The sequence below is a fragment of the Mustela nivalis genome (genome assembly GCF_964662115.1).
Source record: "Mustela nivalis genome assembly, chromosome: 7".
Taxonomy (NCBI): domain Eukaryota; kingdom Metazoa; phylum Chordata; class Mammalia; order Carnivora; family Mustelidae; genus Mustela; species Mustela nivalis.
In genome coordinates, this window is record NC_139026.1 from 6,384,689 (window position 1) to 6,406,388 (window position 21,700).

Below are 21,700 nucleotides of genomic sequence, written 5' to 3' on the forward strand. Positions count from 1 at the left end.
GCCTTCCTCTGTGCCTACTTGTGATCTCTGTCAAATAAATAAATAAAACAGTATAAAACAGAGAATAGAGCACCTGGGTGGCTCAGTGGGTTAAGCCGCTGCCTTCGGCTCAGGTCATGATCTCAGGGTCCTGGGATCGAGGCCCGCATCGGGCTCTCTGCTCAGCAGGGAGCCTGCTTCCTTCTCTCTCCCTCTGCCTGCCTCTCCATCTACTTGTGATTTCTCTCTGTCAAATAAATAAACAAAATCTTAAAAAAAAAAACAAAAACAAAAACAGAGAATAAAGCCTGAGCTGCTTCTGTTAAACAGCGGGATGGGGTTTCTGGGCCCTCCCCATGCAGCTTCCCCTTGCTCCTTATAGCATAACCCTGAGGCATCTCCCCGGAGCTCCACAGAAGCCAGTTTGAAAAACACTGTCCCAGAGGGTGTCTGATGGCCCTGCCAGTTCCACGTGTTCTTGATATTAGAACCTCCAGGCCTGGGTCTGGCCTTCTGGCCCATCCCCTCCCTTCATCGCTGTATGGATCCCACACACAGCTCCTTTCTACTGCAGTGCCGAGGGGATAAGCCCCAGCTCACTTTCACATCTCAGCCAACCGTTTCCTCCGCAGCAAGTGTAGCGGTGGCTCCCCAGGGACCCTACATGCATCTGGGCCCCCCGGGGCTCCCTGGGGTGGCTCTCACCAACTGGGCTGCTTTGGCTGTTGTAATTGGTCCAACCACCACCAAGCAAGGATGGCATCTCTGGTGCCTGGGTCACTAGCACAGGGCACCAAACCTGGCACTCAGCACCTGCTGATTGAATGGGTCTCAGCTCAGCCCCTTCTAACTAGTGCTACTGGGGCCAGGGTCTCTCCGGGGCACTCCTAGGGCTTCAGTGACCTCTGCAGCCTCCCGTCTCCCCACTGTCTCCTGACTCCATCTGCTTCAGCCCCTGGCCTCCCTCGTCAGGGATGCTCCCCTCTCTGGGTCTTAGCATCTGCTGCTACTTCTACCTGAAGCCCGGTCCATATCCTTAACTGGCTCTTCTCTCACTGAATTCAGGCATCTGCTCAAACATGACCTGCTGACAGAAGCCTCCCCTGACCCAAAATAGCTTCTTCCTGTCCATCTCCATCCCCTAGCTCACCTTACTTAATGTTCAGAGTACTCATTGCCATCGGACTTTTGGGGAGTCCCTTCCACACCCCATGTAGCAACAATCAGGAACTGGGGCAGGAACTCCATGAAGCCATATACTTCCAGCTCTTTCTAAGCAAGATACAGTTTCACCTGCAGTGAGAAGGATGTAGGTTAGACCGGGAGTATGGCTCTGTTGCCCCAGACACCACAGCAGGGAGCACACCTGTGTGATCAGGTCTGGCTCCCCCCACTCCAGAGCTGATAGACAATGCCTGACTCATCTGTATTCTCAAGGTGGGGTGAAGGGTCTGCCCTAGGAAATGATGAAAGAACCCCTGCTGAGAATTAATCAATGGATGCAAATTTATCCCTTCATTCAACAAATAATCAGCAGCAACTCCCACGGGGTCAGGCACTTTTCAAAGGCCCAGAGAGGGAAAATGACAAAGTTTCCGCTCTCCTGTGTCTTTCTTTTGCTGTAGCTGGAAAGACAACGCACAAGTAATCATGTAACTGTTGGGAGAAGCAATGGGCCAGGGTCATGCACTTCCCTGTGGGCTCCTGCCGGGAATGCCAAGAGAGCAAGGCCCTGAAAGCTCTTTACCCAGAGGATTGATTTCTCAGGGTTGTGGTTGCAGCAAGCAACCTTGAAGGAGGAGGTGACATTTCCCCCATGCCCCAAACAAAGAACCGTATGCTGCTTGCTATAAAAGGAGTGAATGTCTAGTCCCCTTCTATACTGCTGTCCTATGCATGAAGTGTATAAGGGTCCATGGTGGGTCCTTCACAGGGCTCGGGGGACATGGGGTAACACAAACACACCTGCTACTGTTTATACCATCAGTAATAGGAAACAAACTAGACAAAATCCTTTGTCTCTTACCCAGCAGTTTCATCCATGAAACAGTAACACACTATTACTAAACAATAGTAAACAGTAACAGTTTACTTGTTTGTAAATATGGTACAGTCTCAGAGGCTGTGCAGTTCTTGACCACATGCAAAGTGGAGATGAGTGCTGTTGAGAAAAAGAAGACAGGGAGTATGTGGGAGATTTGCTTTTTTTTTTTTTTTTTTTTAAGGTAATGGAGGTTTTGTTTTTGTGTTTTTTTGGATGATTTATTATTAATTTAAGTACACTCCACTCCCAAGGTGGGGCTTGAACTCACAACCCCAAGATCAAGAGTGGCAAGTTCTACCAGCTGAGCCAGCCAGCCTCCCCAAGACTTGCTGCTTTAGATAGGGATTGTTAAGAAAAGCCCCTCTAAGTATTTTTTAATTAAAAACTAAAAATTAGGAGCACCTGGGTGGCTCAGTCAATTAGGCATCCTCCTTCAGCTCAGGTTATGATCTCAGGGCCCTGGGATCAAGCCCCCGCATCCGGCTCTCCCCTCAACCGGGAGCCTGCTTCCCCCTCTCTACCTCTGCCGATCTCTCTACCTACTTGTGATCTCTGTCTGTCAAATAAATAAATAAATAAATAAAATCTTAAAAAAAAAAAAAAGATGGCTCTGATTGCTGCATGGAGAAGAGCCCCCCTGGGGAGGAAGCGGGGACCCAATAAGAAGGTTGTTACGCGAGTCTGGGGTGAGAGATGAAGGTAGCTTGTCCTGGTGGTGGCGGTGGCGGTGGTGAGAAGTGGTCAGCTTCTGGATGCATTTTAAGTCTGAAACCCACAAGCTTGCTTATGGTTTGGATGTGGGATGTGAAAAGAGGAGCCAAGAGTGGCCTTAAGGTTTTGTTCTGAGCTGAGTCAGGGAAGACGTGGGAGGGGCAGGCTTGGAAGGAATCAAGAGTATGATGAATGAGCACCAGCGAACGAAAACGAAACACTGAATGCCTTTTTCCTCCGGGCGGGAAATAAAAGGCCTGTCCCAGGGACTGTACTTTAGGAGCCTGAGGCCAGAGCTGGAGCTCCCCGCTCAAAAAAGGAGGTCGGGGTTCCTTTAAGAGGACTCCGCCCCTCCCCGCGAAGCCCCGCCCAGATGAGGGTCACGTGCCCCTCGGTCTCTCGCTTAAGGGCGGACCTCAGCGGTTTGAAAGATCCGCGCGCGGGGCAGGAGCGGAGGTTCTTTGCGTGACTGGGATGTCGGTGTTGCGGCCACTGGACAAGCAGCCGGGCCTGAACACGGCCACCATCTTGGTAGGAGTCAGCTGCTCCGCTTCCCCCGCCCGCCTTCCCTCCTTCCCTCTTTGGCTGCGCCTCAGCTGCCGGCTCCTGAGCGCTCTGTCAGGGTCTGGAGCGCGCCTTTCCGGCTGGGGTGTGGTGGGCGGGACAGCCACACTCCGAACCAATGGGAGTGATCGCCCGCTGAGGCTGAAGGACGCCCCCACCAATATGTGCGCGGCGGGCTCTTTCCCCGTTTCTGATTGGTGGAGCTGCTGGGCGGGGAGACTGGGGAGGGTCCCGGGAGGCTGAGTTCCTCGCGGAGCGGGCGAAGTGGTTCCCGGGGTCGCTAGGTCCCGCGGTCCGGGGGAGGGTCCTGGGAGGGAAGGACTGCGGTGCGGCCAGCACTGGGCCCTCCACCCGTGCCCGGCCGAGCCCTGTCGGTAGACGGCGCCGGGCGCGAGAGAGCCGGAATCCGGGAGCCGCGCGGCGTTCGGTATGTGGCCCGCTGCCCTGGCCCCGCGGCGGGTCTGCGGCGCCCGGGTCTCAGGAGGCCGCCTTCTCTGCCGGGCAGCTGGTGGGCACGGAAGACGCTCTTCTGCAGCAGCTGGCCGACTCGATGCTCAAGGAGGACTGCGCCTCGGAGCTGAAGGTGTAAGTAGCCGAGGCCGGGGGTGTCCGATGGCTCTGCGGTGGCCTGAACGGTGGGCCCAGGAGCGCGAGCCGGGAGCCAGAGAGGCGGGCGCACGTGGGGCCGGGCCCAGAGGCGCGATCCGTCCCCAGCCAAGGGACCCTCCGTCGCTCTCTGTCACGCACCCCTGTTTTCCTGCAGCTCTTGTGACCACAGAGGATGTCTTTGTGCACCTGTTCGTTTTCTCGTTTCGGGGCTGCCAGCCCCACGGACCCCTCGGTCGGCCCCTTGAGGTCAGGGACTTTGACTTTTTTCCCTACGGAATCCCCGGTGGCTTGAGCAGTACTTGGCATAGAGGAAAGTTCAGCCACCCCCCAGATTTTGAGAAAAGTTGACTAAAGAAGTAGTATCTTGTTTTTCTTTTTTTAACTGGGGGAGAGTGGAAACAGCTGCCGGTGGGAATCAAGTGAAGGGATGTATGTGGGTGTCATTGTCCCTGCTGGACAAGCTCCAGGGGCTCATGTTGACGGAGAAGGATCCCAGTCCACTGGGTGTTCCTCCATGGGAAAGGGAAACACCCTCACGGGGAGAATCAACCCCCTTCCAGCATTTGAAAGAACCTGATGAGGGAACAAGCTCAGACGAGTGATGAGGGTGACTTACCCAAGGTCACATAGCTGGTTACGGGCAGCCTGAGATTTGAGCCCACTTCCATTACCCTCCAGAGAGGTTCAGCCTTAACCCCTAATCCGCACAGTCTAACACCCCTCTTCTGAGCCTGATCTCCCTCCCAGCATGCAGTGTAGCGGGCTAGCCCCGTGCCATCTTCTCTCCCGACTCCCTCTTGCCAAGGTGGTTACCAGACAGAGCTACCTTCTGGCAGTAGAGGTCAGTCTAGATGGGACCAGCTCTGCCCTGCCCCTATGCTCACCTGAGGAGTCTAGTCCACAAGAGCATCGGGGGAATAGGTGAGGAGCCCTCAACAGCCTCTTGCCCCAGGGTGGGCAGCATGCGAAAGGTCACTGTGATGTGGATCTTTATCCTACAGTTTCTCATTTTTCAGCCACCTGGCAAGGTCCCTCCCTCTGCCCTCCAACATGAATCGGCCCCGAATTGACCTGATCATGTTCGTGGTCAACCTTCACAGCAAATACAGGTGAGAGCCAGAGAGTGGGGACATCAGGGCTCAGGTAGACCTGGCTTAGGGATGTACTGGGATGGTGACATCACTTGTGATGGGAAGCAGGGGACACAAGGAGAGGCTGCCTGGGGGCTAGCCCAGAGGGTGAGGATACGGAGCTAGTGGCAAGTGAATGATATTTTAAAGACACTGATTAAGGGGCACCTGCATGGCTCAGTCGGTTCAAGCATCGGACTCTTGATTTTGGCTCAGGTCATGATCTCAGGGTCCTGGGACTGTGCTCCACGTGTGTCTGCCTGAGATACTCTGTCCTCCTCCCTTTGCTCCTCTCCACCATGCACTTGCTCTCTCTCTCTCTCTCAAATAAAATTTTAAAAATAAAAAATAAAGACACTGATAAACTCCAGCGGTGGCATTGGTCATTTATCTAATGCTTTCTGCAGCCTTCTCTGTATCCCTGATGGCAGACCCAGACATGAATGAAGCAGACCCCCCCACCCAAAGGTGTTCCCAGCCCACTGGGGGAAGAAGCCAGACTCCTGAACAGATGATTACAGTATCTGGCATTGGTCCTGTAAAGCAAGAATGCGTTGGGCTATGAGAGTCCCAACAAGACCTCTGACTCGGGACTCAGGGCAGGATAGACTTTCTGCTAGAGGTGACCAGGACAAACTAGCCCGGTAAAAATGAGAGTCAGCAGAAGGTTCCAGATGAAGAAGGTTAATGTAATGGGTAGGAGGAACACAAGGTGTGTGTGCAGGACTGAGAAGGCTAGTCCAGGGTCAGGAGCCCAGGGTAGTGGGAGGCTGTAGCCAGGGGAACGTGAGTGATGGTGATGCTGGGCGCCTGGTCTCTCTGTGGTGCCAGCTACCCTGGGGGACAGGACCGCAGTAAGCCTGGGGAATATGGTAGAAGGTCTGCTCTCCCTCTTGGGGGATAGCCAACTGAGGGTAGGCGGGGTGCACCTCTAGCACAGAATCTGAAACACACCCAGTCATGAGGTGGGGGTTAAGGGAAGGCAGGGGTAGAAACACTAGGACCAGGGACATAGAGCTACCAAACACAAACACCCAGTGGCAGGATCAAATTCAGACCTACTGCCCGGCCAGGGGGAACAGGTGAGCAGTGGCTAGAGCCCATGGTGATGCAGAGAAAGGGCTGAGATCTGCCATGATTATCAGAGGTCCTGACTCAGCAGATCTGCTGCTCTTTGGGTGAGATCTCTGTTCAAAAGGAACGCTGACCTGTCTCTGGGGAGATTCTGCTCTACAGTCACACATCAGGGCAGAGAGCTATCCTTACTGTTTGCTTCAGGCCTTGTTCATTCAAGGCTGAAACCTTGGCTTGGTTCTCCTGACCAAGATGGCTTTTTGGCCAGGAGACAACAGATTCTTTATCCCTCCTTGGACACCAGTGAATGAAACCCTTGGCTCAGCGGGTCAAAGTTCCCTTTTCCGAGAGGAGAAGATTGTTTTCATACACTTGATATGACTATAAATATTGTCACCTTATTGGAAAGCAATTTTGCAATACCTAGGTACCTTTTTTTTTTTTGAGAGAGAGAGAGAGTGTGTGTGCACAAGTGGGGGTGGGCAGAGGGAGAAGGAGAGGGAGAATCTCAAGCAGGCTTCGTACTCAGTCCAACACAGGGCTCTATTTCAAGGCGCTGAGATCATGACCTGAGCTGAAAGCATCAAGAGTCAGACAGAGTCAGATGTTCAACTGACTGAGCCACCCAGGCGCCCCCGACCTAGGTACATTTTAGAAAGACACATATTGTGTCCCAGCCACTCTGGGTCTAGCAGAAACATTTGTCTACATGTGTGAGAACACATGTGGAAGAATGCTCATGCAGCAACCTTGTCATGATGAGAAACTGGAGACCATGTAAGCGTCTATCACCTAGAAAATAGATTGTGATACAGGGTGGTCGTTCCAAAAAATGCCACAGGTTGAACCCAACCAAACCTAACTACATGCTTATACATATCACTGCCTGTATTTGTGTATGAGAAATTCATATGCAAATGGAATTATACCCCAAACTGGGGGCAGCAGTAACCCCTGGGTTGTTGAGACAGAAGGGTGGTGCTAGAGAGGGACACTTACTCTTTACTGATCACCTCCATATTTACTGTTGGATTGTTCTAGAGGCTTGAGTCACTTTGTAATGAAATGTCCTTAAAGTGAAAGACAAAATATTCCCCTAGTGGTGTTTCCTCTTATATCTCCTTCTCCGGCCCCTCTGGGATGAGGAAGGCCTTCTGCCTTCTCGGTCGTAAGGTCTGTCCTGTGTCTTCTCTCATCAGCCTCCGGAATGTGGAGGAGTCCCTGCGCCATGTGGACGCCACCTTCTTCCTGGGGAAGGTGGGCTTCCTTGCCACAGGCGGTAAGTCCATTCCGCCAGTCCCCCTTCCCCACCCCCACCTCCCCAGGGAGACTTCTCACTGAAGCCCTCAGATCCCCGGGGCCTGGGGCAGGGGCAGGGTGGGGAGGAACTGTGGAAAGAAGGAAGTACAGGAGCTTCAGAATCTGCCCTGTTGCCCGTCTCGGCTCTCCGAAAGCAGATCTGAGCAGGTCATTCCACTGAGATCATTCCGGAGAGTTAGCTGGGGACCCCCCGTGGCTTTCAGAGTAAAATCCCAGCTCCCATGAGGACAAAGTCTGGCCTCCCGCCTTCCTGTCTGGGCTCATCCTCCTGTCACTCTCCCGTTCTTGGGCTCGGCTTACAGTTCTCTGAGCAAATCCTGCTCTTCCCGGGACTGTCGTATTAACAGCGGAACTGACAGTAGCTGGCCTTTCCCCAGCACGCCCCGTATCCAGACGGCATCATTTCTCTGTACTTCATCTTCACCACACTCAACCCTTTGAGGCACATGCTGTTACGTGTCACAGCTGAGGAAACTCTCCGTGTGGTGTAGTAACCTGCCCGAGGCCCATTGCTAAAAAGTGGTACAGCCAATAGTCCTACCACATCCTTAATGATTATATCCTACCGCTTCCCGTGAATGCTCTTTTCCTGTTTGCCTCGCTAACCCCCATTTCCCATCTCTGGGGAACAGCTCCCTGACCGGCCCTGCAGTCCGGGCCCCTGGGAGTCCGTCCATAGACTCCCCGCCCTCCCTCCTCCACCGCTGCGTCCGTCCGCGCCGTCTGCCCCCAGCCAGCTGAACTGTGAACCCCCCAGGCTGTGCGGCGGCTGGTACAGATTATGCTCAGTAAGCATTGATGAATTCCCTATAGATTAATTCGTCGAATCTCTGTAGTCCTGGGGGCTGTTCCCATCCTCATCTTCGAGATGTTTCTAGAGCGCGCTCTCTCCAAGGCCTCCCAGCTTGAGAACAAAAGTATGTTCTAATTTGACGAAAAGCAGGTTGAACAGGCAACTGAGGCCCGGAGAGGGGGTGATGATTGAGTTTGCCCAGTGCCTCCTGGCTCACGGCCGCCGAGGCAGACATTCAGCCCGCCACACTCACGGCTTCTTTGCAGCTGGCCGGGAGAGCCACTGCAGCGTTCACCGGAGCACCGTCGTGAGGCTGGCCCGCACCTACCGGAGCCCCCTGCTCTTCTGTGACCTGGAGGTGAGGATGCTGGTCGCGGGGGCGCAGGGAGAGGGCTGTCAGCGCTCCATGCATGTGTCGGGAACGCTTCTCCGAGGGTCGTCAAGTGCTCGAGCAAGGGGATCCTGATGTGAAGACACAAAATCCTGATCTGAATCCTGGCTTCACGGCTCACTGTACCTCGAGTACAACAGTCAGCCTAAGCAGTGGGGGGCACAAATGCAAAGCAGGGCGATGATACACATTCGACCCGAGCTCCTCCGAGATGCCAGGCGCTACGGCTTATGCCTGGCGTTGCTTTGTTTTCTCTCATAACCAGGTCTCGCGTATGTGCGTGTGGGTCCTCGTTACCGTCTTGCTCTCCTGCCGGGCTGTCAGTGCCAGGAGGCCAGGCATCTTGTCTGTTTCCTTAACCAGGGCTGCCGCGCGTCCCCCTGCAGTCAGAATGCCCACTGCCCCCCTTATGCCCCTGAACTACAGGCCTGGTCTGGTCCCAGCACGGGGCAGGGCATCCAACAGGCAGCGGCGGTGGCTGGGCAGTGGGTGGGTACAGGGTTGGAGGGTGTGTGTGGTGTCGGTTCTGTCCCAGCTCACTTCTGTTGGGGTTTCTCATCCGAATTATGAGCCTGACAGAGCAGTTTTGCTGATACATTTTGCTCTCTGCTTCTCTTCCTGCAGTATGAATCCTGACTTTTTGCTAAAAGTGCTCAGCAGCCGCTTCCTCTGGGTGGTCAGCAGAGGACTCCCAGGGCCTGGACCACCCCATCCATGTCCCACCCATGTACCAGACCTGCTCAGTTCATTGTGGGGTGTGTTTATTAGTTTTGAGGTCCATTTCTGCTCTGCTCTGGTCTTGCTTCTGTTCCCAAAAAGCCAAGTGATGTAACGCAGAGAGAACCGACTCAGCACCCTGCCCATTATCAGCACCCAGCCCTGGGGCTCTTATTCACAGGTTTGTGGACCCCTCTGGTCTGAGTAGAATTCAGGGACTCTGTGAACTTCTCTGAGAAAAAAAAAAAATACTTGCTTTTTTCCCACTAAGCTCTAGTGAAATTTAGCTTTATGAGTATGGGCAGGAGAGGTCGGCAGTAGTAGCAGGGGCTGGGTCTGTTCCAGCAGAAGCAGCACATGTTCCATCTCGTCAGGGGAGGGGCAGGTCTCCTGACTCAGTGCATCGATGCAGACTGACGCACTGCTCTGTCACGGATTCGGTTTTCGTATTGGGTGACTGTTTAAGTCAGCACGCTGATGTCAGATAGGACCGTGAGGCCTGTGCCATGCCCGCAGTGCCTGCCCTTCCAGGCTTTTCTTACAACATACCCCAGAAACCCAAGACCTAGAGAGGAGAGGCGACTTGCTCAGTCATGCAGCTAGTAAGTTCTACGGGAGAGCCAGCAGATTTGCAAGCCGTTGTCTCCTTCCCTTCTTAACCTGCTGACTGTGTGGCTTTGGACAGGTCACTTCCCCTACATGCAGCCGCCATCTCCTTCCCTCCAAAGGGGAACCATAATCTTTGCTCCACAGCCCAGGTACCTCAAACCTTAGGCGGTCCTGCTGTGGTGCTCAGGACCTTGAGCTGTGCAGTGCAGTTCCCCGTGTGGCCAGTAGGTGGCAGGCCACACCAGGTCCTGGGGTCTCCGGGAGCCTGACTCCAGGAAAAGGCCTGTGATGGCGGGTTCCCAGGCAGCCCCTGGCCTGCCCCCAGCTAAAGCTGGCATTCCTTCGGAGGAAGCAGCCGGTGTTTGGACAGTCATCACTCCTCATACCTGTGTTGTCCTTTGCCGGACACCCCCCCCCCCCCCCACATACCTGAGTTTGCGCCTCGCTGTATTTTAAGGCCTTGCCCGGCAGGAATTTTCAGTCCTGTTCTACACATAAAGAAACACATTCCAGAAGCCGGGGCATTGACTCAGTGCCTGTATTTCCGAGCACTGCTGATAGGGCCCGGGGCTGCTACCTAAGCACGAAGATGGGCCAGGCGTTGCGGCTGCCCCCACAGAATCAGGGGAGCCAGACCGCGGGCCCCGTGTGCCACGGCAGAAGGACTTGCCGAGACCTGGAAGCCTGGCGGGGGGATGAAGGCGTTCCTCCCTGCAGGTGACGCAGCAGCCTGGGGTAGTCAGACTTGGGTTTGGGGCCACAGCTCCGGAGTGTGGTGTGTGGATTGGAGGAGGCCCGGCCAGGGATGAGGCTGCTGCAGGAGGCCAGCCGGGGAGCCGGAAGGACAGCAGCAGCAGCTCGGAGCTATATTTGGGGGCGAAGGCCACAGATCTCAGAGGGAGTGGATTTCGTCAACAAAGACTTCTTATTTATTTATTTTTTTAAAGATTTTATTTATTTAATTGACAGACAAAGATCACAAGTAGGCAGAGAGGCAGGCAGAGAGAGAGAGTGGAAGGGAAGCAGGCTCCCTGCTGAGCAGAGAGCCCGATGTGGGGCTCGATCCCAGGACCCTGAGACCATGACCTGAGCCGAAGGCAGAGGCTTAACCCACTGAGCCACCCAGGCGCCCCTCAACAAAGACTTCTTTGGTACCTCCAGTGAGCTAAGCGTTGTTCTAGGCACTAGCCATGCAGCATAAAACAAAAGAGTGAAGAAGGAAGAGGAAAACCCCAGCTCTGTTGTCATGGAGGGAGCAAAGCAAAGAAGTCAAAGGTGTGGGTGCTAGAAAGTGTGGTGTGTTGGGTGGTAAAGTGGTGAAGGTTGGTGGGGTTGACAGGAGTGACTGTGAATGGGACCTTGACAGAATTGAAGACGATAGGAAGGCAGGTGCCGAGACCGCTGGAGGGAGGAGGCCGGAGGACCAAGTGCGAAGGCCTGGCGTGTGCTCCTTGCCTGGTGTGCCCAGGGTCCCCCACCGGGAGGCTGAAGACCAGATCACAGCATAGGGCAGGGTAGTGGTGGCTGTGTCGTAGTGACCGCGTCCCCAGAGCAGGAGTGCCTCGTGGGTCTTAGTACGGGTGGTGACTTTCAGGCTGCATAAGAGGGGAGCTGCAGGGAGGGTGCAGGGGTGGGGGCGGGGAGGGCCTGATACGGGTTTTATTTATTTTTCTTTTCTATTTATGTGATGCAAGTTTAAATGGATCCCTCCAGCTGTTGGGAGGAGAGTAAATGGAAGAGAAGCAAGGGCAGAAGTGAGGAGGCGGCCCCGGGGGCTGTTTCTGGAAGAGTTAGGAGTGGCCTGGGCTCCTGCTGCCCAGGGAAGGGGGAGGCAGGATGGCCTGTACCACTGAGCCATTTTCCAGGGTGGAGCCAACCGAATGTGCCGGTGGCCGGGGTGTGAGACACGTAGGAGAAAAGAGAGGATGGCCCCGGGGTTTTCAGCTGGGCCGCTGCTAGGATGGAGGTGCCCTTGGCTGAGATGGGGTGACTGCAGGGGGGACAGGTTGGGCGGACCCTCAGGGACTGCACCGGAGACATGCTAATCAGATCGGGGTGTCTGTCAGTCGTCTACCCAGAAATCAAGTAGGCAGCCACGTACGTGTGTCTGACGTTCAGAGGAAGGGTCTGGAGATGTAATTTGGGCATTGTGGGTAGTGAGATGGTTTTAGATCACAGAACTGGATGAAGTTCCCAGGGAGTGTGTGGGGGGAGGAGCCTTGCAAAGGCCAAGGCCAGGGGCAGCACTTAGAACTTAGATGTGTGTGTGGAGGGGGCGAGTGTGGCATCCTGGGGGCTGGTGAGGAGCATTCTGCAGACCGGAGCGCTGTGGCTGACCAGGGTCTGATGAGAGACTCGGAGAGAATGACAGCTGCCTCTGGGTTTGGATTAAGGAGTCACAAGTGGCAAAGATAGGAGCACAGGCAGCACTGAGCGTGCCTGGTCCCTAGTGAGGGTGACTGGTCGGATGGCAAAACCCCTTCCCTAGTTAGAAGAGGAGGACGACGACGATGTGCCCACGGAGCCTGTTGGCAGGACAGGGCGACCGAGCATCGTGTGGCCTTCGTCAGGCTCTGATGTTGCATCTCCTTTGCTGCTTTCTGGTGCCAGGCCCGGGGACAGAGTTGCCAGCCCTACCTGACCGCACCCCATGGCACCGCTGGGCCCCTGCCCTCCAAAGCCCTGTTCAAGGAACCCTGTTGATGGGACCTCCCTGTCCCTGTGAGGGCCACTCTCTGTCTACTCCTCCTTTCCACGCCCAGGTAAAAGGGTCTTCAGGGCCTCTGCCTCCTGGATGTCGGTTGGAGCTGGGTCTGGTTCAGATCCCAGCCTGGAGACCACTAGACCCTTCACCTGTCTTGGCCAGCCCTGCTTGCTAAGCCTCGCCTCCCCTGGAGGAGGGGTCACTGTCTGTGGCGTTCCCGGTCCCTAGAGGACCTCTGAGGGCTCTGTAAGCCAGAGCAGTTGGAAGCTGCTGGGTGAGGCGGGCTGTGGACAGGGGCCTGGCCACGATGGCCCGTGGTGCCCGAATGCGCCCCCGCTCTCCGCTTCCGCCCACCCCCATCCTCCGCTCTCCTTCGGCAGGTGGACGGCTTCCGAGTCCCGGTCGCACAGCGGCTGGTGCGAATGCTGCAGATCTGTGCCGGCCACGTGCCTGGTGTCTCGGCCCTGAACCTGCTGTCCCTGCTGCGGAGCTCTGAGAACCCCACCCTGGAGGACCTGTGAGGCCTGCGGGTCCCCCGACTGAGTTGCCCCTCCCCGGGGTCTGGGGCGGGGGACTCTGCTGTTGCTGCAGCCCGGCTCTGGGTCTGGGGTCGGCTCCCTGCACGGCCCAGACTCGGGAGCCCCGCTGGTGGGACGGCAGCCCCCGCCCCGCCCCGTGCTCACGCCAGCGGAGCCCCGTGTCTTCATCCACCTGCCGGGCTGCCCCACCGCCTCAGGCTTCCTTTGAACGAAGCATCCACGGCTCAAAAATAAGTCTGAAAACCCCTGGTCTTCTCCACCACCTCGACTGTGCAGATGAGGACACTGAACCTGGGCAGTTATGAGGGTCTGGCCGGGGGGCTTGGACTCTGCGACCCCATCTGTCCCCACATCCTAGCCCTGCCATCCTCACAGAGCCCGCTGTGGCCTCGTAGACCCTCAGTTTCCCCAGGTGTATAATGGAGTTCGTTGTACTGAGACATTGTCACGTTGGTTAGGACCGAATGAAATGACAGGCCGCTGTAGGGTTCCCTCCATGTGTGTTCCGTGTATCCCGTGATCCCTTGTAGTAAGACCTTGCCCGGTTCCAACTAAGCGCTCGGTGAACGGTACCTATTGTGTGAAATCCCACAGAGCTGGGTTAAAAGCTGGTGCAAACCCAGGAATTACACTTTATGAATTGATACATTTGTGGGAATTATGTGAGAAAGGCTGTCTGGAGGGCTGGCTCCTGGCTTGGCGGCCAGAGGTTGTGCCGTGACCGTGGCTCCCCATCTCCTCTGGGTCTAATGAGAATTGGCAAAAGTGCCAGGGTTGGAATCCAGAAATCCGGTGGCCAGCTGGGCACATGCTGGTAGAGGAGACCGCAGGAGGAGAGCTGGGTCTGGGCTCCCTTAGACCATGACGGTGCCCCCACCCCACCCCCATTTGGCTCATGCAGGGACCTGCCTCCAAACTCAGGCCTCTGCTTCGACTTTGCCGTCATAGCTAGAGCCCCTGCTCTCCATGAAGTGGGGCCAGCTTGAAAATCGTGAGGGGATGCCTGCCTTTCTCCCCGCCACAGGCTCCTGCTCCGGCCTGGCCCAGCGCCGCACCCCTAGTGCTCAGTAGGTCCAGCAGCCAGACGGCTGGCTGGTTACAGGCCAACCCGGGGGACCCACTGAGAACCTCAACTGCGATGATTCCATCTGAGGTCCCTAGTGTCCGTGACACAGCGGGGCGCCGCACGCTTTATTGTCCTGTGTCCCCTGGCAGACCTGCGAGGTCGATACTATCTCCCTACTTCCGCTCATGCGAGCATGCTACTGCCAGAGGCGTGGCCACATCACACAACTCATCAGGCAACGGACCTCCAGCCCCTCCCCTGCTCTTCCCTCCAGTTGTTTTCTTAGGTGCCTAATGGTTGGACAAATGTTCGGGCATTTTTGCTAGGCAGGCCCTGGCTGTCCCCACAGAAGTGGTGGACATGCAGGCCTTGTGCCTGAGAAAGCGGCTGTTAGGAAGGGCAGTCTCAAGGAGCCGCTCTCACATGCTGGGGTCTGCACCTCAGGACAGGGGCAGGCCAGGGGGAGGAGAGGGCGAGGAGCAGGGTAGGAGCACCACCCGAACCGGAAAGAGGAGGACTGCAAATGTGGGGCTCCTCCGCGCTGGGGAAGGGAGGTCGGCTTCCGGGGTGAGGTTGCTGCGTCCAGGGTTGAAGGATGAGGCCGAGGTGAGAGGTGAAAGTGCGCGCTAGTCTGAGGGGATGGGCAGGATCCGCAGAGGCCCCGGTGCCTCCTAGGAACCAGCCTGGGCCAGAAAGGTGGGGCTGTGTAGGGCAGTGCGGGGAGGGGGTGACAGTAGGGGAGGTCTCTGCGAGCCGATGGAGCGGGTATCCAGGCAGGAGAGGAAGGCAGCGCAGACACGGCCTCGCTGCCTTTGCTGAGCCCCGTCCCTTTGTTGGAGACGAGGGGCGCCCCTTCGCCTTCCCCCGGGCGGCATGGGGCACATTTCTACCCCCCCCCCACTCTCTGGTCGCTGTGCCATGTTTTCTCTGCCACCTGGTGCCATTTAACAAGAGAAGTGGCATCGCACCCCAGCCAAGGATCTGAGAGCCTTCCAAGAGCCGGGGGAACTCAAGGCTGTCACTGCTGCCAGCTCCAGTGAGCTTGGCGGGGGCCCAGGACCCGGGAGCCTGCCTCTGCCTCACCGCAGAGCTGAGCAGCCCCCGAAGGGCAGTCAGCAGCCCTCCCAGGGCTGTTCCCCCCGGCTGGGGAGTGCGGCCACTCTACGGACGCTGGGAGGCAGTTCAGGCAAGGGAAGTAATGGAAGGCCAGTCTTTCCGCCCCAAGGGTGCCTGGAATGGCTGCCTGATGCGGCAGTGGGGTGGGGGCAGCTAGGAGAGGCTGTGCCAGGTTTCCTAGGGATCTTGTGACCTGAGGCAGGTCCCTTTATCTTCCACGAGCCTCAATTTCCTTGTCTGTAGGATGTGATCAGGCTAATGAATGCCTTTCTCCGTGGTGGCCTCAGGACTGAGAAGGAGAAGCCATTATTTTATTTTATTTATTTATTTTTAAATATTTTATTTATTTGACAGAGCAGGGGGAGTGGCGGGGGTGGGGGGAAGCAGGCTCCCGACTGAGCAGGGAGCTTGACGTGGGACTCGATCCTAGGACCCTGGGATCATGACCTGAGCCCAAGGCGGACTCTTAACCAACTGAGCCACCCAGGCGCTCCAAGAAGCCATTATCCTAAACACAAAACTTCCAACCAGTGTCAGAACTCTCGGGTTGGCCTTGGTCACAAGATGGTCACAGCAGAGGCGGTTACGGGGGCGGGCTGAGGCCCCTGTAGGAGATGCCTTTCTGCTGGACCTTCGAGCAGCCGGCTCCATGCTGTCTGGGCGCACGGAGGAAAGAGTGGGGTTTGGGCCCCACTGACGGGACCAGGCTTTGTCAGCCCACAGGCTCTTTTGTTCCTTGGGCACTCCCCAGGGGGCTCCCGTTCCTTCGCTGAGACGGTCTGGGCCTGTGTCCTGGCCTGGATCTAATGCTATTTCCGACCCTGGCCAAGGAGGCTGAGCCTCCCCAGTGAGGAGGGGGCTCAGCAGCAGGCACCGGTGTCTCCTTCAGCCCTCGGCAAGCGGAGGCAGGGGCAGCCTCGGTCTGGGGCTCTGCCAGGGCGACTTGGCCACAGAGGGGAAGTGGTGCTGTGGGAAAGGGCCTAGCCCTTGAGTCTCACTGACGTGGGGTCTGTGGCCAACCTGCGTGGGACCTGGGGCAGCTCACTTCCTGTCTTCCTGTGCCCACGGCTTCTTGAGGTTCTCATGGGTCTCAGAGAAACCACAGCCCGACCCTGTGCGTGCCCTGTGTATGCCCTGCACAGACAGGGCTGGCCGCGGCGGGCAGGGCCCCTCCCCTCCCGCCCCTACTGCGGGCCGGGCCTCCCCGAAGGGCTCCAGCAGAAAGGGACCCTCTCCACAGGGCACAGCTGCTGCCTTGCTCTCCTTCCCTCTGTCTCCCCTGGGGCCGCACGGGCGCAGCAGAGACTCGGTGTGGGAAGGCTGCTCGTAGACCCCTGGAGACTTGAGGGGTGGGGGGTGAGGAGTGAGGACAGTGTGGGGGTTGTCAGGACCTGCCCACCTCTGCGTCCCCCCTGAGTGTGACCTGTGGGCTGCGGACTTCTGAGGACCAGCTCTGGGAGGGAGGGAGAGTAGGGAGTCCCAGTGGCCGTGACCCAGGCAAGAAGCCAGGAAATAGCCTCCCTTCTAGGGGCCGCCCTCTTACACCCGGAGGAATGCCAAAGGCATCTGGGGGCCCCTGGGACTTCACACTGGGGGGAGTGCCTGGTCTGGCTACGTAGCGGCCCTGCAAGGCCTGAGGGCTCCCTGCACCTGGCCGTCCCCAGCCGTGTTCGACCACGGCCCCCCACCCCGAGGGCCGCACCTGACCTGCCCTCCACCTGCTGACCGGGAGGGGACTCCGCCGCTGCGTGTGTCCTGGGAGCCGCGGTGGGCGAGCTCGGACTGAGGGGCTGCCTGCCCCGTCCCCCATCCCCCTGAGCCTGCTCTCCTCTCTGTGAAGCGGGAACCCCACTGCCGCTTCCCCCACAGGGCTGAGGTCTGGGCTCCCGCAGGGCCCGGGCCGGCAGGTGGTCAGGCAGTACTGGGCCCTGCCGCTCTCCTGGTCACTGTGCCATTCCCCGGGCCTCGTCCACTCCTCTCCGGACATCTTGGGTGCGGGGGGTCACTCTCCCTCTGTTGGGAAATCTCACCAGGCCCGGCCTGACTCCCGGGCCGGCCCTCCCTGACACCCTTCCCTCCTGAATTTGTCTCCCCAGCACTGCTCACCCTCACCTACTGCACGGTTTCCCCGTTTGGATTTTGTCTCTGGGGCTCCCTGCCCTCTGTCCAGCACCGAGAACAGTGCCTGGTGCAGAGTGAGTCTCCGAAAGTATTTGCTGAACGAATGGCGGCGTCTGCTCAGAGACGGCCAGTGCACCAGTCAGACAGGGCCGAGAGCCTGCAGGGAGGCCCAGAGCCCGCGGCCCTTGTCCCTGCAACGCGGGGGGAGGCTCCCTCCTCTCCCACCTGCGACCTGCAGGTCTAGCTCCCAGGCGGCGGGGACTGTGTCCCCCATCCCAAAGCCAGGCTGAGAACGGCTGGGCTGCCCTGGGCCACGGGACTGTGTGTGGGTATGTGTGCACGTTTACGTGTGTGCGTGCACATGTGCGTGTAAGTGTACGTGTGTGTGTATGTGTGCGTGGTGGGGGGCAGGGAGATGAGGTTAGCCTAAGGCTAGGCAGCCTGGGCCTGTGAAAACCTGGACAGGGTTTCCAGAACCACATCATGGAAAGGCCTCACCTGCCCTTGGAGAGTCTGGAGTGGAGGGCGGAGGGCCGGGGGCTCCCCACCTCGGACGGCTTTGTATGGAGCCTCTGTCTCTCCTGCCCCTCGTCCCAGGGTCCCCACATTCCTCCGGGGAGGGGGGCTTTGTAGCAGGGTCCTGTGTGTCAGCGCTAAGTACAGGAGAAAGACAAGGGAGTCCCTGTTCTGGGGCCCCTGACCACTCCCGGGACAAAATATGACAAAAGATGAAGGAGGGGCCCACGCGGCTGAGGGCTGAGGCAGGCCGGGAAGCCCCCAGAACAGCTCACACTGTGTGGCCCCTTTCCATGAATCACAAACCCTGCTTTTCTGCAGACGCTTACCTGAGAATGTGAAGGCACAAAACAGGATGGAGGGAAAAGTCCAAAGGGAGGACGGCCTCCCTCGGGACAGCAGGGGAATGCCCCGTCTTACTCACAGGCTGCTGTGTTGTGTGAGGGTGTTTTTGGGAGAATGTGTTCAGGTATTACTCACAGAATTGCAAATAAAAATAATTTTTACGTAAGGAGTGCGCCCTGGGTCTCCGAGCACTTTCACATCTAGATCTGGGGGGGCCGGGCCCCTCTGTCCCCCGGGACTGTCCCCGCTTATCACCGAGCTGGTCCACGGGGCAGATTCCTCCTTTCCCCCACCCCGTCCCCGGGGCATGCAGGGCGCAGGCCACGCTTCACAGCCGGCCAGCACAGGCCCTGTCCTGGCTCCTGGGATCCACGCCCCGCAGAGCCCCTGCTTCGCCACCTTGAAACCGGTTGTCAAGATACCGCCTGTGTCAGACCTATTGGGGGAGTGTCTTGAGGGAAACTCGAGGGACAAAGATCATGGGAGCCCCTTTTCCCTGACGGACCCCAGATTAATTATCTTTGTAAAACAATTCACCAGGAAGCGAAAACGTGAGAACACTGAGACGTTCCTTAGATGGGTTTTTCAGCAACAAAGTCCCTTCTTGGGGCGCCTGGGTGGCTCAGTGGGTTAAGCCTCTACTTTCAGCTCAGGCACGATCTCAGGGTCCTGGGATCGAGCCCCATATTGGCTTTCTGCTCAGCAGGGAGCCTGCTTCCTCCCTTTCTCCCTGCCTGCCTCTCTGCCTACTTGTGATCTCTCTCTGTGTCAAATAAATAAAATCTTTTTTTTTTTAATTCCCTTCTTTTCTACTTAGTACCTTTGAGGCCATGATACCAGAGTAATAAATAAAAATAAAATAAAATAAAATAAAAATAAAAACTACCAAGTGCCTAGCTGGTTCAGTCAGTAGAGTGTAAGACTCTTGATCTCGGGTCCTGAGTTCGAGCCCCACGCTGGGTGTAGCAATTACTTAAAAAAAATAATAATAGGGCACCTGGGTGGCTCAGTCGGTTAAGCGTTTGCCTTCAGCTCAGGTCATGATGCCGGGGTCCTGGGATCGAGCCCACATGAGGCTCCTTGCTCAGCGGGGAGCCTGCCTTTCCCCTCTCCCCCTCCCCCCCGCTCCTGTTCCCTCCGTCAAATAAATAAAATCTTCAAAAAAAAAAAAAAAGTGATGGAGAGAACATGAATAAAGAAATTAATCGTCACTTCAGAGATGTGAACCAAAATAAGGAATACACTGAGAATTTAACGAGCATTTATCATGCTGGTCTGTCTGGGAGATTTCTCTTAACTGTGAGGTCGAGATTCGAGGCCTCCCTCCGCCTCCCGTTCAGAAGTGGTGAGTGAGAAGGTGCGTGTGGGGGTCGGGCACCTGCCCGCGCCGCTGACACGAATCACACACACCTTTCGCCGTTGCTGCTTTGTCCTGGGCACGTGGCCTGTTCGGCTCCCAGGCGGCCCCGGGAAGCAGTCCCTCTCCCCCCTCTGACTGGCGCCCCTGAAAGCCACGTCCCCTGCTTTCTGCGGGAGCCAGTGCAGGCCCCAGTGAGACGGGCCCGCCCAGCCTGCGCAGAAGGGGCTCCTTCAGGTGACGCCAGCCTGGCCCTACGGGCCCGCCTTCTCCCAGGGACGGGTTCCTCACTCCCAGTTCCCGCAAGACTCCGTCTGCTCGGCCCGATGGCATGAGGGTTCAGTGAGGCGCCCGGGCCCATGTAAGGGCTCTGCAGTCCTCAGGGTGACAGGTCGCAACAGCTCTGCCAGGGATGGGGGTGGGGGCTCTGCCGCAGCTCCCCTCCAGGCTCCAGGCCCCCCCACGCCCTCACCACACACCCACACTCACACCCACACCCACCGCCCCAGACCCACTTCTCCTTTGCAGCTGCCTGACGCCTACACCTTCCTGCCAGGGGAGTTGTTGGCCCGCGGGCAGGGGCCGGAGAGGCAGTGGGCCAGGGCTCCTCGAGGCCAGAAACCTGGGGCCCAGCCTCGCTCCCCTCACTCCACAGCATCACTCTTTCCTCCTAAACAACTTCGAGATGGTTCCCCTGCCCTGGGCCCTGGTGTCCTATCTCCGACCCCACAGTAGCCAGAGAGAGAGGGTCCTTAGGAAGCACAGCTCCCTGCACTCACGTACCTCCTGGGGCTCCCCGGGGCCCAGCGCTCTGCAGCCTCAGGCTCCCTGCCTCCCCAGCAACCCCCCAGGTAGTAGCCGCCAGCAGGTCCCCAGAGTAAGCGTCCCATAAGTGTCCCCTCTTAGCTCTCTTTGCCTTTGCCCTTACCAGTCTCTCTGCCTAGAAGCTTCTCTCCCTCATGCAGCTGCTGAAGATCTACTCCGGTGCCCAAGCCCCTGCTGTCCCCTGGATCCCCAGCCCTGACCACATAGGGGTCTGGTGTGGCCCACCGTGTCCGCCGTGCTGGGGCTCGCTGCCAACCCCTGTCCCCAGGGCCAGGGCAGCAGAGGTCAGGAAGGCTTGTGTGTGTGTCTGAGACTCAATCTGAGAGACCGAGGGGGACAGACAAGTGGGGAAACCCAAACACTGGAGAGGAAGGACAGACAGAGGGGACCTCTGGGATGCGGAGGCCAGCAGGCGGGGACACAGATAGCCTGGGGAGGAGCTGGGATGGGCCGGCCGCCCACTGGGCCTTGGTCTGTCTGTCTGTTCATCTGTTGATCTAAGTCTCCCTCCTTTCCAGGATCTGGAGACAGCTGTGAGCCCTGGGACCCTCGGCTACCCGCCCTCTCCCCAGGCGGTGCCCTCTGCTCCGGCCAGAGGTTGCTAACCGTCACGCAGCTCCTCCGACTAGGCACTGTCCGCTCAGAGCCCCGCAGAGGCCCCCTGGTGCCCTCAGCCAGGGTCAAACTCCATAACCCTCCACCGAGGTCCCAGCCCTGCCCTCCGACCCAGCACTCTCTGGGCTCCTGCTCCGTCCTCCTCTGCCCCGCTCCCCTAGACCTCGCTGCCTCTGGCAAACACCTTCTCAGCCTTGCCTCCTTGACAAAGCCTTCCTGTCCCCCTCCGTGGCTGCTGCTGGGAGACACTGGCTTTCCCTGGGAGACTGGGCGCTCAGGAAGCAGCCGATAAAAGGACCCAGCTCTGCCTGGGAAGGGCAGGAAGGAGCCCCAGGGGCGGGTGTAGCTGGTGGGGGCTGTCTGGGGCTGGGGCTGGCCCTTGGGGAGCTGGACAGAGGAGGCCACCCCGAGGTCTCTGTCCTGACTATGGGGGTCCAACCTCTATCGGCCAAGAGCAGGCCCAGGTCTGCATCCCAGCACTGTCCCAGAGCCCAGCACAGGCCCGCCCAGCCAGCGTCTGGGGGTGATGGTTGAGCGGTTGAATGGAGGAACCGC

General features: G+C 57.7%; 1 protein-coding gene across 8 annotated transcripts; it reads left to right on the forward strand.

Moving 5' to 3' along the window:
• The first annotated feature begins 3,124 nt into the window (after positions 1-3,124).
• On the forward strand, positions 3,125-21,617 carry CENPM (centromere protein M). 8 transcript variants are annotated; one of them, XM_082740055.1, is made up of 7 exons: positions 3,125-3,265; positions 3,804-3,883; positions 4,655-4,828; positions 4,909-5,016; positions 7,311-7,390; positions 8,491-8,582; positions 21,049-21,617. In XM_082740055.1, exons 1-7 carry the CDS (start codon positions 3,209-3,211, stop codon positions 21,133-21,135), a joined length of 678 nt encoding a protein of 225 aa, XP_082596181.1. In that variant the 5' UTR covers positions 3,125-3,208; the 3' UTR covers positions 21,136-21,617. The 8 variants fall into 8 exon arrangements, with proteins under 8 accessions (XP_082596181.1, XP_082596178.1, XP_082596179.1 ...); XM_082740052.1 differs by lacking the exon at positions 21,049-21,617 and adding an exon at positions 13,026-13,828; XM_082740053.1 differs by lacking the exon at positions 21,049-21,617 and adding an exon at positions 13,026-13,828 and having other exon boundaries at positions 4,924-5,016.
• Positions 21,618-21,700: the final 83 nt, after the last annotated feature.

What these genes read in the sequence shown, in the direction of transcription:
- CENPM (XM_082740052.1), top strand. Translation starts at nt 3,209, where the DNA reads ATGTCGGTGTTGCGGCCACTGGACAAGCAGCCGGGCCTGAACACGGCC. An exon ending in TGCGCCTCGGAGCTGAAGGT is followed by an intron (nt 3,884 to 4,654) that starts GTAAGTAGCCGA and finishes TCTCCCTCCCAG; the next exon opens with CATGCAGTGTAGCGGGCTAG. An exon ending in GGGCTTCCTTGCCACAGGCG is followed by an intron (nt 7,391 to 8,490) that starts GTAAGTCCATTC and finishes GCTTCTTTGCAG; the next exon opens with CTGGCCGGGAGAGCCACTGC.